The 15,280-nt window shown below is 45.0% G+C and overlaps 1 protein-coding gene across 11 annotated transcripts in view; it reads left to right on the forward strand.

Annotated features, from left to right (window-relative positions):
• arhgap32b (Rho GTPase activating protein 32b) overlaps nucleotides 1–15,280 on the forward strand; it is a 618,422-nt gene that overhangs the window by 178,087 nt on the left and 425,055 nt on the right. Inside the window, exon 1 of one of the 11 annotated variants that reach the window (XM_069894398.1) lies at nucleotides 728–1,088. The exons of 7 other annotated variants lie outside the window; for them this stretch is intronic. Coding sequence is in view for 1 of the 4 variants with exons in the window: in XM_069894393.1 (XP_069750494.1) it covers nucleotides 9,427–9,467 (41 nt within the window). In the remaining 3 variants the exon portion in view is untranslated. Of the gene's footprint in view, nucleotides 1–727; nucleotides 1,089–9,318; nucleotides 9,468–15,280 lie in introns of those variants that run through there. 3 more of the 11 variants (XM_069894396.1, XM_069894395.1, XM_069894393.1) reach the window with 3 other exon arrangements.

Raw genomic sequence — 15,280 nt, forward strand, 5'->3', positions numbered from 1 at the left:
ATTTAGGTATGTGCTGCTTAATGTCCGTTCAAACAAAGTCCAACCACATATACGTCCGTGGTCCCATAATTATTCAGTTATCACAAGCAAGTCCGCAGCAATTTAGAAAAAGCCATCACTAGCTATAGGAAATTCTATACCCAAACTGATCCGACTGCCCTTCTCTCACAGCCCTTTGTCAGTCCTCACACTTATCCTACTGCCCCACTCTCTTCCCATGGCCCCGTGTCTGTCCCCACACTGATCCTACTTCCAAATAAAAACATTTACAGGAACACTACAGTATCCCATATAGCTTTGTTTAGTATATAAAATGGTGCTTGCACAATGTCCAATTTCATAGAAGTTAAGCGGCATATACCTGTATAAACTCCTTAATACAGCGTGGGACTCAATCGCTGGCACTGTAAAGGTGGTATCTGCTGCCATTAGTGCGGACTTGAGCGCCGGTCCTGATTGCTGGTGCTGTAAAGATGTTGCACTAACTGCTGCACTTAACCCTGCAGCCCCATAGTATTATTTCCTGTTTTAATCTTTGTTCTACTTTTGATATGTTTACGTAGGGGATTCACTTAGGGTGTAGTGTTGGACACAGCCAAGAAAAACTCAGCCACCACATTGAAAGTTGTTAATGACTTTTTATTCAAATTCAGCGCACACCCCTTTAAGGGCAGCATGAGCTCAGTCACCTCGTGCATTGTGACGTCATAATCACTGGGCAGGAGACTTGAGGCAGGGAGAAACCCTGCCACGTGGTGTTACACACAGATCCGGTTTGCCATGAGACAGTGCACCGCCACAGAACCAGCTGTGATGGGTCTAAGTACGCTGCCTTCAAACGGTCCACGGTGAAAAGTTAGTCCTTACCCCTATGTCCAAAGGGGATGTCCTGCCGGACCGCTGGAGGACCTTGTATGGGGCATTGTAAGGGAGCTGTATGCGGGCCGCACCGAACAAATAAGAATTCCGCCGAGTCCAGCTCTTTGGGACCAAGGCCGGTTTTAAGCCTATTTGACCAAATTCAGCCCCGCGCACGTGTTTGAGCCCAGGCCTTGAGCAGAGAACACAAACAGACTTGGTTTAAACTGGTAAGAAAATAATAATACTATAGGCCTTATAAATTGAGGGATTTGTCAGTGAACTCATGAAGTTATTGCCCTTAATTGATTGTATCATCTCAGTGAAATATTTTTAGGAAATATGTCTTCGATTAAACTACTGGCTATAGGCCTCCTTTGTCTCCCTAGCCAAAAATTTCATATTTCGTATTCATTTCACCCAGTAAGATAGATGTATTTTGGAGCTGATGAAGCATCTCTTATTATTATTGATCAAAACAGGCTAACCAATAAGAGAACTTTTACTTTAATATGAGATTGAGATTGTGTCATGCTAGTCTAAGCTCTAAGTGTAGAATTTCTGAAAATGTTAGCAATCGTAGATGGAATTGGTGAGGATATTCGGGTCTTGTAAAGATGAATAACCCTGAAGTTAGGTTAGTTTAAGTTGATCTTTACTAGGCTAGGTTGCTGTGGGGGTTATAGCCTACATCTTTATGAGCTGGTTTACAAGATTATTCATCTATAGGGGCATGTACTGTACATCTCGGGGTTATTCATCTTTACAAGATCCAGATATTCTTAGCAAGGCTGCCTCTGTCATTGTTTCATAATTTTGCAGTAGTTTGATTTAGTATCAAAGTAGTTCTAGGCTACTATTACTAACTATGCTATTGCACTGCCAGGGCTGAATATAGCCTATTTCAGGTTTTTAGTGATTTGGAACAGGTGCAGTTTAGCTTGACCATGCGGAAATTGTTTTCTTCGGGGGCGAATTTCATCCATTACACGCATCAGTTTTGACACACTAGCGCTAGAAAAATCAGCTAAACTAAACGGCAAAATTAAAGTGTGTCCCCCCCGTTCTGGAATGTAACCTGAATTAACCTAACCGTTACAAAAAAAAGGCAATTCTTACCTTATTCGAAGTTGTCGCCATTCAACAAATCCAGAATCGGTCGCTTGTTTTGCAGTTCTCTGGAGAGTTGAGAGTTGGGTGCGTTGTTCCAAGGTCAGCAGCTGATGTTGAAACAACATAAAGCTAACGAGCAAAATGACATGGGATTGACATTGGTTTCTTATGTTGTCCCAACGACGATGACAACATTGTTCCACTGTTGGAACAATGTAGACATGTTATCAGGGATGTCGAGTCCAATTTTATAACAAATTGCTAACGTCAAGTTTTTTGTGTAATTTTAAGTCTAAACATTTTAAAATATACTTCTTTTACCTTTTTTACCTTAAAAATATAGCCCAGAGAATTAGCATCTTAAAATTTATATTTCATTTTACATGGCAAGCACAAGCAGAGATAGAGACGAAGGGCGTAAGTATTTAAGCGGCAACCAGAAACGAGCACTGGCCAAGACTAAGGTAGCTGAAAATGAAAATTAGAGGTGCTATCAGAAAATTCCTTGTCACGCCCATGTATTAGGATGAAGAAAACAAAAACAATTCAGAAAATGACAGTACAGCCTTGAGTCCAATTACAGTTGATAAATACAATGATGAAATTGATAACAAGTTAGAAAAGGATGACACAGCTGTGAATCAAATTGAAGATGATCTCAATACACCTGAAGACAGTGCCAAAGCGGAAAGTCACTTATTGCCGAAAAAGACCAAGCCCAAACATCATGCGATGATGGATCATCCATGAGGACAGTTGTAATTAACATTTATGATGACTTAGCCAACTGGCCAGCGTTTTCTAAATCAAAATGTAAGGTCCTCCTATTCCAGTGAACACTTTTCCACGAAATGAAAAGGGATTGTCTTTTTCAAAGTTTCACTGTAAGAGGAAACTTTCAAATGGGGAGTGTGTTGAAAAACCTTGGATTATATATTCTCAGTCTGCTGATAGAATTTATTGCTTTTATTGTAAACTTTTTAGTAAGAACATAACCAGTGCATTATCAACAAGTGGATTCAACAACTGATCTAATCTTCATACAAGGTTGTGTGTGCATGAAAATTCTAAAAACCATTTGGAAGCCACATGGAGTTTCTGGGAGTTACACCAAAGACTTTGTAGTGGACAGACAATTGACAAAGAACTTGAAATAATCGTCAATGAACATGCAAAGCACTGGCAGCAAGTATTCAAAAGGCTAGTAGCAATAGCACAGTTTCTTGCTGAGAGAAATCTAGCATTTAGAGGAACAGAGGAAAAAGTTAGTAATGAGAGTGTACACAATGGAAATTTTTTAGGTCTTGTTGAGTTGTTTGGAAAGTTTGACCCAGTTCTTGAAGAACATTTGCGAAAAGTCAAAACCCATGAAGTTCATAATCACTATTTAGGAAAAGATACTCAGAATGAACTACTAGACATTATGGCTACAGCGGTTTTGAATGAGATACTGAAACGCGTAAAAGCAACTAAGTACTATGCCATAATTTTAGACTGCACACCTGAATTGAGTCACCAAGAGCAAATGTCTCTAACGATCAGATATGTGTCTGATGGTAACTTGGCTCCCTCAGGTGTTTAGAACATTTCATAAAGTTTATGCAGGTTGAAAGTAGCACAGGAGAAGATTTATATAAAACATTTAGAGGTGAAAGACATTCGAGGCCAAGGCTATGACAATGGTAGCAACATGAAAGGTCACACATCTGGAGGACAAGCACGACTGTTGAAGGATAATTCAAGAGCTTTCTTTGTATCCTGTGTATGTCACAATTACAACCTTTTACTTGGAGATGTAGACAAGTGTTGTTCAGATGCTATAACATTTTTTTTGATCTTGCAAAGGATTTACATGTTGTTCTCAGCATCAACTAAAAGGTGGGCAGTTTTTAACAAACATGTACCCGGGTTATCAGTGAAACCCTTGAGCAACACAAGGTGGGAGTGTCAGATTGATAGTGTAAAGCTATTCGTTATAAGGTTGGAGAAGTATATGATGCACTTGTGGAAATATCAGAGATAACAGATGAGCCCAAGGTAAAAGCAGAAGCTGAATCTTTAGCAAACCAGCTAAAAGATTACGAATTTTTAGTTTCTTTGATATTTTGGCATGAAGCACTTTTTAAAGTTAACTATGTAAGCAAGGAACTACAAGGTGAAACAAAGGACATTGATGAAGGCATGGAGTCATTTGAAAAACTATTATCATGGCTAAGAATTTATAGAGGGCAGTTTTAATGATGTCCTAATTTCTTTGGCTTGGCTTCGCGGACGAAGATTTATGGAGGGGTATGTCCACATCTGCTGCAGGCTCGTTGGTGACTGACAAGTCCGATGCGGGACAGGCAGGCACGGTTGCAGCGGTTGCAAAGGAAAATTGGTTGGTTGGGTGTTGGGTTTTTCCTCCTTTGTCTTTTGTCAGTGAGGTGGGCTCTGAGGTCTTCTTCAAAGGAGGTTGCTGCCCGCTGAACTGTGAGGTGCCAAGATGCACGGTTGGAGACGATATCAGCCCACTGGTGGTGGTCAATGTGGCAGGCACCAAGAGATTTCTTTAAGCAGTCCTTTAAGCAACTGCACTGGGTGGGTCACATCTCCAGAATGGAGGACCATCGCCTTCCCAAGATCATGTTATATGGCGAGCTCTCCACTGGCCCCCGAAACAGAGGTACACCAAAGAAGAGGTACAAGGACTGCTTAAAGAAATCTCTTGGTGCCTGCCAGATTGACCACTGCCAGTGGGCTGATATCGTCTCCAACCGTGCATCTTGGCGCCTCACAGTTCAGCGGGCAGCAACCTCCTTTGAAGAAGACCGCAGAGCCCACCTCACTGACAAAAGACAAAGGAGGAAAAACCCAACCCCAACCCACCAATTTTTCCTTGCAACTGCTGCAACCGTGCCTGCCTGTCCCGCATCGGATTTGTCAGTCACCAACGAGCCTGCAGCAGACGTGGACATACCCCTCCATAAATCTTCTGAAGCTGTTGAATTACCATTGGAGTTCAGACAATTAAGGAAAAATAAACTACGTAGAAGGAAGAGAATGTTTTCATATGAGGCAAAAGATCAAGCTTTAGATGATCCAACAGAAGCATACAGAGTTCAGTGCTTCAGCTTAGTGCTAGACGAAGCTATTCAATCTTTAGAGCCTAGATTTAAGCAGCTTAAAAGCCATGTAAAATTATTTGGATTTTTAAATAACTTTCAGAGCTTACAAAAGGCGGAAATAAGGAAACACAGCAGACCTTGAAGCAGCTTTAACTGATAATATACTAAAACAGAGCACTAATGGAGGGGTAGTTACTGAAACAACTAAAGATGGTTATCTGTTGGCAAGTTGAAGCTCTGAAAACTTCTTCTCTTCAGTGTCGTTAAGCCTCAAGGTCTGTTTGAATACCTGTTAGTAAGCAATCGATTCACAGCATTTCCTAATGTTTTTATTGCTTTGAGGATTTACTTAACAATGCCTGTAACAGTCGCGTCAGGCAAAAGAAGTTTTTTAAAACAATTTCACAAGAGAGACTAAACAATTTGGCGATGCTATCTATAGAAAATTACATTACTAAAACCATTGACTTTGAAATTATTTTGAAAAATTTTGCAAATAAAAAAAGCCAGGGAAGTCTGTTTCTAAAAGACCTGTGCATAAATAGTATGTCTGTAATTGTCTTAACTTGTATTAAAAAATTAAAACTTTCATATTGTCTTTCAATATTTAGTATATCAAGCATTATGCTTTTTGGCTAAGACTGGCATTCTACACATAATATAAAACATCAATTTCAACTTTTGTAGAGAAGAGGACCTGCTATCAATTTTCAAATTGGGCCCCGCAATTCCTAGCACCAGCCCTGTTTGGGTGATGTGTCAGTCGGACACCATGATGTGAGGGAGATGGGGGGGCTAGCGAGGATAATTTCTTATTGAGATCTGCCAAAAGATTTGCGTGCTCGCATGTGACGTTGGGCCAAAGAACTCACCGGGCAGCGAGAGCGGCACGCCGTAAACCAGTTCCGCAGAAGACGTCTGTAGGTCCTCCTTGGGTGCTGTTCTGATGCCGAAGACGACCCAGGGCAGTTCATCTATTCATCCTGGGCCGGTGAGGCAAGCCATGAGGGCGGATTTCATATGACGATGAAACCTCTCCACCAAACTATTTTCTTGCGGGTGGTAGGCTGTGGTGTGGTGGAGTTTAACCCCCAGGAGGTTCGCCAGCTGAGCCTAGAGCATGGAGGTGAACTGGGCGCCCCTTCACTGGTGATGTGCACTGGGACTCCGAACCAAGCAATCCAATGACTAACTAGGTTCCAGGCGCACGTCTCTGCGGAAGCCTCTGATGGGAACGGCCTCTGGCCATCTCGTGGTCCGATCGACTATTGTGATAAGGTAGCACGCTTTTCTGGACTCCGGCAGGTGGGTCTACGATGTCAACGTGGATGTGCTGAAATCTCTGCACTGCCGGGTCGAATTGCTGGATTGGGTCCTGCATATGCCGGTGGACCTTGGAGGCCTGGCACAGTTTCTCGGCCACCTCCTTTTGAGCCCATGCCACATAAACTGCTCTGCCACCATTCACACCGAAGTATTCACCGAGGGGTGGGATAGGTCGTGGACTAAGCTGAAAACCCTCGACTCCACTGTGGTGGGACTACCGTGTGCGGCAAGCCAGTGGAGACATCGCAGAGCAGCATGTCCGGACTGTTGGGCAATTGAATATCCTGGAGCTCAAGGCCAGAGATGGCGGTCTGGAGACCCTGCATCTGTGTCCAGCTTCTGGGCCCGAACTGTGTGTAGTCAAGGCCAGGGGAGAGAGCATTGATTGCCGGTTTAGAGAGTGCATCCGCCATGACGTTGTCTTTGCCTGCTCTGTGCCGGATGTTGGTGGTGAACTCTGACACGTAGAAGAGGTGGCGTTGCAGGCGAGCCGACCATGGATCTTTGGTCATCGCGAGTGCCTGTGTGAGGGGCTTGTAGTCCGTGAACACTGTGAAGGGCCTGCCCTCCAGAAATTATAAAAAGTGCCAGGGGGTCAGGTACAACGCCAGGAGCTCCCGGTAGAAATTGCTGTACTTGAGCTCCGGTGGTCGCAGCTGTCAATTGAGCCACTGCTTGAGTACATTCCCTACTGCCGTAGCTGAGGCATCCACCGAGAGTGCTGTGTGTGCCTCTGGGCGTCGGTGCACCGATAGAGATATATGGGTGAGGGCCTTCTTTGTTGTGGCAAAAGCAGTCTCTGCCTCCTCCGACCAGGTCAGGACTTTCTCCTTGGCAGCAATCAACGCGAACACCGGTCACATGGTGGAGGCAGCGCCGGGGATGAACCAATGATAAAAATTCACCATCCCCACAAACTCCTGCAGGCCCTTGAGGGTGGTTGGCTTGGGGAACCGCTAGACAGCCGTGACCTTCTCTGGCGCCGGGGCAGCGCCTGCTGCTGAGATGGTGTGCCCAGGAACTGCAGCGTCTGCTTGCCTAACTGGCACTTGGCCACGTTGACTGTGAAGGTACGGAGTTTGGCCTTGTGCTCTTTGCGGTTGCGGCTGGTGATAAGGATATTGTCCAGGTAGATAAACACAAAGTCCAAGTCCCTTCCCATTGCATCCATGAAGCGCTGAAAAGTCTGGGCCGTGTTCTTGAGGCTGAAAGTCAAATAGGCCAAAGTGGGTGATGATCACCATCTTGCCGATGTCCTCGGGGTGGACCTGGATCTGATGATACCTCCACACAAGATCGACCTTGAAGACTTGCGCACCGTGGAGATTGGCCAAGAAGTCCTGAATGTGGGGCACCGACCGGGTACCTGTCCGGTGTGGTCGTGTCGTTCAAATGCCAGTAATTACCACAGGGTCTCCAGCCCCCGGAGGATTTGGGGACTATGTGAAGAGGGGATGCCCAGGCGCTGTCTGAGCGACAGATGATCCCCAACTCCTGTAGTCGGGAAAGCTCCTCCTTTGCCAGCTGCAGCTTCTCGGGTGGAAGTTGTCTGGGCTTGGTGTGCAGCGGGGGGCCCTGCATGGAGATATGGTGATATACCACGTGCTGGGATAAGGTGGCGCTGAATTATGGTTGAAAGATGGTGGGGAACTCATGGAATATGTTCGAATACTCATCTCTGGAAGTGGCGATCTCGGGCCTGCAGGCGTTCATGGTGTCCAGGGGCACTGAATGGAAGGCGAGAGCGCTGACCAGCCTCTTGCCCTTCATGTCGACCAACAGCCCATGTGGCCTCAGGAAGTCGGCCCCCAATAACGCAGTATCCACTGAGGCTAACACGAACTTCCAGCGGAATTTCTCTTTCTCGATCTGGATCTGCGCACTTCGGGTACCAAAGGCCTTGATGATGGAACCGTTGGCTGCCCGTAGGATGGGACCACGAGATTGGGTGTGTCTCAAGGGCGGTGGGGGGCAGGATGCTCAACTCCACTCCTGTGTCCACCAGGAAACACCGGCCGGTGGACTTGTCGGTAATGTGAAGGAGGCTGTCCACGTGGCCAGCCGTCGCAGCCATCAACGGTGGCTGGCCGGGTCATTTCCCCTGGTAGTCATACGGTTGTCGGCATTTACGAGCTTGTTCTCGCCAGTGCTGATGGTAAAAGCACCAGGTAGAATGGTGCTCCTCCAGCTTGTGCTTGGCGAGTGTTGCAGCCGGCTGGCTCTTGGTCACGCAACCTGACTGAGGGCTGCTTCATTCTCCCTCTTGGTGCGCCAGAGGGTGTCCTCTTGGGCTGCAACTTGGTGTGGAACCGTGAAGTCCTCATCCGCCAGGAGTAGTTGGATGTCCTCGGGCATCTGCTCAAGGAAGATCTTACGGAATAGGAACTAGGTTTGTGATCCTCTGCTAGTGCCAGTATCTCATCCATTAAGGCCGATGGTGTTCGGTCCCCAACCCCGTCGAGGTGCAGGAGTCTGGAGAAATGTTGCTGTGGGGGGAGCACGAAAGTGGCAAGGAGCAGGTTCTTGAGGGTAGGATATTTACCCTCGGCCGGTGGGTTGTATATTAGATCGTCCACCATGCTGCCGTTTCTTCGTCCAGCACGCTTACGATGTGGTAGAACATAGTGGCGTCTGCTGAAATGTTTCTCAGTTGAAACTGCGCCTCCGCCTGCCTGAACCATGTACACAGGCGATGGGTCCAGAAGGGGGGCAGTTGATGGCAACGGCGTTGATCTCTGCCAGATCCACGTTTTTGAGACCAGAGAGGTGTCTGGGCTCAACGGGGTCACCAATGTAGTGCTGGACACAGCCAAGAAAGTCTCAGCCACCACATTGAAAGTTGTTAAGGGGATGTGTGCTGAATCTGAACAAAAACAATCATTAAGGGCAGCATGAGCTCAGTCACCTCGTGCATTGTGACATCATAATCGCTGACCCAGGCACGCGCTGGGCAGGAGACTTGAGGCAGGGAGAAACCCTGACAGCACCATCTTCCCATGGCTTCCCCGCCACGTGGTGTTACATGCAGGGCCGGTTCGCCATGAGAGAGTGCACCACCACAAGGTATGATTTCTGTTTTAAGGCATTTTCTGTGGTTTGGCAACAGCCAGATCCCAAAGTCGCTTGGTTCAAGAAGTACAGCCTGTACTATGCAGATGAGAATTTCAGTGTCTACTTGCTGTGCAAGGGTTTTTTTCCCAATTCATTACAAGCCCTCATTGGATTATGAGCACCCGATATGGGCACCCCATATTTACAAAAGAGTTTGTGAGACCAGAAGGATGGATTTGGTGTCAGTTGCTGGACAGGAGGTGGGAATGGGGCATTTCAGTATGCCTTCTCTCCAACGTGCAACAATCAAGGACTGGGTTGGGCTGGACAGGCTCACTCTGGTTCGCTCCTTCCCTACCAAGTCTCCAACTTGCAAACTATCCAGTGTGAAAGCATTCTCAGCAGTTGAATCCAGAAGTAATTTAGGGTCGATGCACTTGGAAATAAAGACTACTCCAGAAACTAGTTTGACAAAAAGTTTTTGAAGAAACATTCAGCAAAATACGATTTCCGGATTGGCAACTTCACTGCCTCACTGACCTCAGGGACGGATACCTCAAGGCTACATCATCCTCTGCTCTGTTCCCCATGACTGAACAGTCAAATTTGGCTCCAACTCATCGATGACATCATTGCAGTTGGCTGAATAATGAGTAATGATCACTGAGAATATAGGATGCTGAATGACAATCTGGTTGTGTGGTGTTAGAATAATCATCTAGCTCTCAACAACAGCAAGATCAAGGAACTTAGACAGGGGAAGCTGAAGGACCACACATTTGTTTTAATTGACAGGACTGTGGGACCTTCAAGTTCCTGGGAATAAACATAACAATTACAGAAACAGGCCAGTTTGGCCCTTCTAGCCCATGCCAAACACATTCTCCCATCTCATCTCATTGACCTGCACCCAGCCTATAACCTTCCATAGCTCTCTCGTCCATATACCTATCCAACTTTTCCCTAAATATCAAAATCAAGTCCACATCTATCGGTTTGGCCAGAAGCTCATTTCACACTCCCACCCCCTGAGTGGAGAAATTCCCCCCCCCCCCCCCCCCCCCCACCATGTTTCCACAATACTTTTCTCCCTTCAATCTCAATCCATGATCTCTTGATGGAATCTCCCCCACTCTCAGTGGAAAAAGCCTATCCACATTTACTCTGTCCCCCTCATAATTTTAAATACATCTATCAAATCACCCCTCAATCTCCATGCTCGAGGGAATAAAGTCCTAACCTGTTTAACCTTTCCATATAACTCTAAGCCTGAAACCAAGGCTATATTCTTGTAAATCTTCTCTGTACTCTATTTTTGTTGATGTCCTTCCTATAATTCGGCGACCAAAACTGCACATACAACTTCAACATGACATCCCAAATCCTGTATTCATTACTCCAATTTATGAAAGCCAATGTGCCAAATGCTTTCTTCACCACCCTATCTACACGTGCTCCACTTTCAGGGAATTATGTACCAGAATTCCTAAATCCCTTTGTTCTATGACATTCCTCAATTGTCCACCATTTAACACATGACCCTTGCTGATTATTCCCACCAAAATGTAGCACCTCGCACCTCTCAGTATTAAACTCCATCTGCCATCTTTCAGCCCACTCTTCTAACTGGCCTATATCCCATTGCAAGCTTTGAAATCCCTCCTCTGTCCCCAACACCACCAATCTTAGTTAATCCAATTTACCACCCTCTCATCCAGATCATTAATATACATGACAAACAATGGACCCAGTACCGATCTCTGAGGCACTCCACTAGTCACTGGTCTCCAATTTGGCAAACAATTTTCCCACCACTACTCTCTGGCATCTCCCATTCAACCATTGTTGAATTAATTTCACTGCCTCAACCTTCCTAACTATTATGCAGAACATTGTCAAAGGCCTTACTAAAGTCCATATAAACAACATCCCTCAGCCTCCTCCAGAGAAAACAACCTTTTGCTATAACTCATACCTTCTAAACCAGGCAACATCTTGGAAAACTTCTTCTGCACCCTTTCCAATGCTTTCACAACCTTCATGTAATGGTGTGACCAGAACTGCACATGATATTCCAAATGTGTCCTAACCTAAGTTTTAAATAGCTGCAATATGACTTTCTTACATTTGCCCCAACGAAGACAAGCATACCATATGCCAGAGGTGGCCAAACCACGGCTCGCGAGCCACGTACGACTATTGTCATGTAATGTGTGGCTCGTGGGGAGGTTAGGTGTCGGCAGCGGGGCGGGTAGGTGTCCACAGTGGGAAGGGTAGGTGTCCGCAGTGGAGAGGATGGCTGCCATTGGGTCTCCAGCTGACTGTCAACAGCCTGCCCGCTGCTAGGCACCTGAAAGCTGCTAGCCTTTTTTGCCTTGCTGCTCTCAGGTGCCTAGGGGGAACGTTTGGTGTATAGACATGATTGGAAAAAAATCTTTTGGAAAATTGCTCCCTTTGAAACGGCTTCTTCACTATCTGCAGGGTATCAGCATTTTGCAAATGGATGATTTGCAAGACAAGGATTGGAAAATACTTTCCCCAACAAAACTGTACCCAGAGTGGGCAACTGGCCATCCCAGCCCTGATGTCCTGCGCCGGGGGTCTGTCAGGCACGGGGAGCTGGGTCGCCGGCTGATTGTCATCAACCCACCCCCTGCTAGGCACCTGAAAGCTGCTAGACGCTTTCAGGCTGCTGCTTTCAGGTGCCCAGGGGGAGCGCTTGGAAGCGGAGAATATACCTCCCTGATGTGGGTTGAATAAGTACACCTCGGGGACTGGTTCTCTGGTTTCAGATGACCTCCTGACAGCCGCATCTGGGTATTTTAGGCAGCTTTACATTCAGGTATTATGGTCACCTGAGAGGGGCTAACGATAGTGTTAGTGGGTGGCTTGTGATCACGTGATTGCTACGGCTCTCAAACATCTGAAGTTTATGGTATGCGGCTCTTATGTTAAGCAAGTTTGGCCACCCCTGCCATATGACTTCTTTATCACACTATCTGCTTGCTTGGGCATTTTCAATGAACTATGGACCAGGCCCCTCTGATCTCTCTGTGGGTCACTGCTTTAAAAGCCCTTGCATTTGACCTCCCAAAGAGCAACACCTCATATTATTAAACTGCAAACATTTCTCATCTCATATCTATAACTGATCTCCATCCTGTTTTTTTCTTTGATAGCCTTTGACACTGTCCACAACCCTACCAATCTTGGTGTCATCTGCAAGCCATCCACCTACTTTTTCATACAACTCATTTACATATATCACAGACAACAGGGGTCTAAACACGGATCCCTGTGAAGCAGCACCAGCCACAGACTTCCAGCCAGAATAACACCCTTCCACACTACCTTCCATCTTCTTTGGGACAGCTAATTTTGAATCCAAACAAATAATTCACCATGGATCCCATGGATCTGTATTTTCTGGATCAGCCTACCTTGAGGAACTTTGTCGAACCTTATCAAATGCTGTACTGAGGCCTATGTAAACAACAGCATGTGCCCTATACTTTTCAACCACCTTTGTCACCTCTCCACAAAACCATGTTGACTATCCCTAATCTGATCATGCCTTTCCAAATAAGTGCAAATCTATACACAATTACCCTTTCCATTAGTTTCCCTACCATTGATGTAAGGCTTTCTGTCTTATAATTTCCCATCTTGAACAAAAGTACCACATGGGCTACTCTCCAGTCCTCTGGGACCTCTCCTTGTCAAAACCCCAGCAATCTCTTCACTTGCTTTTTCAATAATCTGGGATAAATTTCATGCCAGGGAACTTGTCCACCTTAATGCTCCTAAGAAGACTTAGCACCATCTCTCTCTTGATCTCAAATGTCCACATAATGCTCCCTATCACTCTCCTCCATGCCCTTCTTGGTAAATACCAATGGAAAGTACTCAGTACCTTGCCCACTTCCTCTAACTCTAGGTATAAATTCTCTCATTTGTTGTTTTTTAATGCAAGTATAAAGTGCCTTGGGGTTCTCTTTAATCATATTGCCAAGGATAATTTATGGCATGTTTTGACCTTCTTATTTTCCTGCTTGAGGTCGTTTCTGCAGGCCTCTCTCAGAGTGTAGCTTTCTGAACCTTGCATAGGCCTATTTTAATTTTTTGACAAAGTTTGTGACCTCCTGTCATCCAAAACTCTCTTACCTTGCCAACCATCCCTGTCCATCTTTAGCATACAAACATGCTGTTCTTGCATTGTAATTAGTTGGTCCATAAACAACTCCCATATATCATTTGTGATGTTGCCCAACAAGAGCTGATCCAATGTTATAATTTGCCTTCCCCCAATTTCGTACTTTTCTATAAGGTCCATACTTATCCTTGTTCACCAGGATAGTGAACAAATTGCTTTCATGAACCTCAAAGAAGTTGTGTAGGTCGTCTGTGTTTCACTCATCACTGAAAGCCTGCTGCTTCTACAATTGAATAATCATTTGGATGGGAATTATCTGCCAAGGGGATATTTTCAAAGAACTTGAGAATCTGACATGTCCCCAGGCCAGAATCAGAAAAAAAATGTGCAGTATTTCAAAATTTGCAGGCTACTGTTGTTTAAAAGTCCTGAGGCCTTCTTTATGAAGAGAGTAATCTTTCATTGTTTTTTTTTTGCTGGTGAACAGCAGGAGAGAGTGCAGTTTTGATAGCATTTTGATAGCATTGGACACTTGTGTGTTCTGCATGATGTAATAATTTCTCCTACTGACTGGGCCCTAATATGGAGCCAAAATAATTGCACTTTATAAACTTCCAGTGTGTATGTGAGCCCAGGCAGGGAGACATGTGTGTAAATGTCTGGTGTACTTTGTTCTTCAGTAGACATCATTTAAACTTTGCAGAATACTGAAATGTTACCCAAAATGTTGGCTTTTACCTCTTTACCTCCAGCATTTTTGTGTTTTTTTTTAACTAAAAAGCCTGTTTACTAAAACTGGGTGCTGTCTCCAGTGTGTAATCCAAGAACCTGATTTTGCACACCTTCAGTGGATCGACAGCTATTAGAGGAGTATTATTGGGAAGAGTTCTGCATGCTCCACATCCTTGTAATCATCAGATGATAGGCTTTGCCTTGGGTTATTTGCAAAAATGTAAGAACATAAGAAATAGCTAGCGTGTACTTTTTCAGCACTCAAGCTCACTCTGCAATCCTGCCAGATAAGAGCTAATCTTACACCTCGAGCAGCGTTTTCCCAATAAGAATAAACGGACAGAAACAGAAGCAGGAGTTGGCCACCTGGCCCATTAAGCTGGTTCCACCATTCAATATCATGACTATGGATGGGTCAGCTTAGATGAGATGGAATTTGTTTGATGTGATTTCCATCACCCCTTTCACTCTGAGTGTGGCCTGTATCTGGAATGAGCTTCCACAGGAAATTGCAGAAGTGAACACAATTTTGACATTCAAGCAATATTTGACAAGTTTATAGATAGGTGGGATTTAGAAGGATCAAGTGGAGGCAAATGGAACTTGCCCAGAATTTCAACTTGGTTGGCTCCGATGGTTTATGTACCCATGTGACTCTGACTCTACTCATTTCCCAATCCATCCTTAATTCCACAATTCTTTTTTAAAAAAAATGCATTTATTGTGTCATTGTAGTTCAAGATATGAATCAAATAGTGACCTTCAGACATTAGACAGAGAGTCTCCAGATCATCCAGACTTAAATCTTCCAATTATGATAAATTGTGGGCCTATTCATAGAATATTGTCAAATTGAAACTTTCTATCTTTAATGTTGTATTAATTTTCTCCAAGTTTAAACAGGACATAACATCATGTAACCACTGGGCATGAGTAGGTG

Source organism: Narcine bancroftii, chromosome 8 (genome assembly GCF_036971445.1).
Source record: "Narcine bancroftii isolate sNarBan1 chromosome 8, sNarBan1.hap1, whole genome shotgun sequence".
NCBI classification, from domain to species: Eukaryota; Metazoa; Chordata; class Chondrichthyes; order Torpediniformes; family Narcinidae; genus Narcine; species Narcine bancroftii.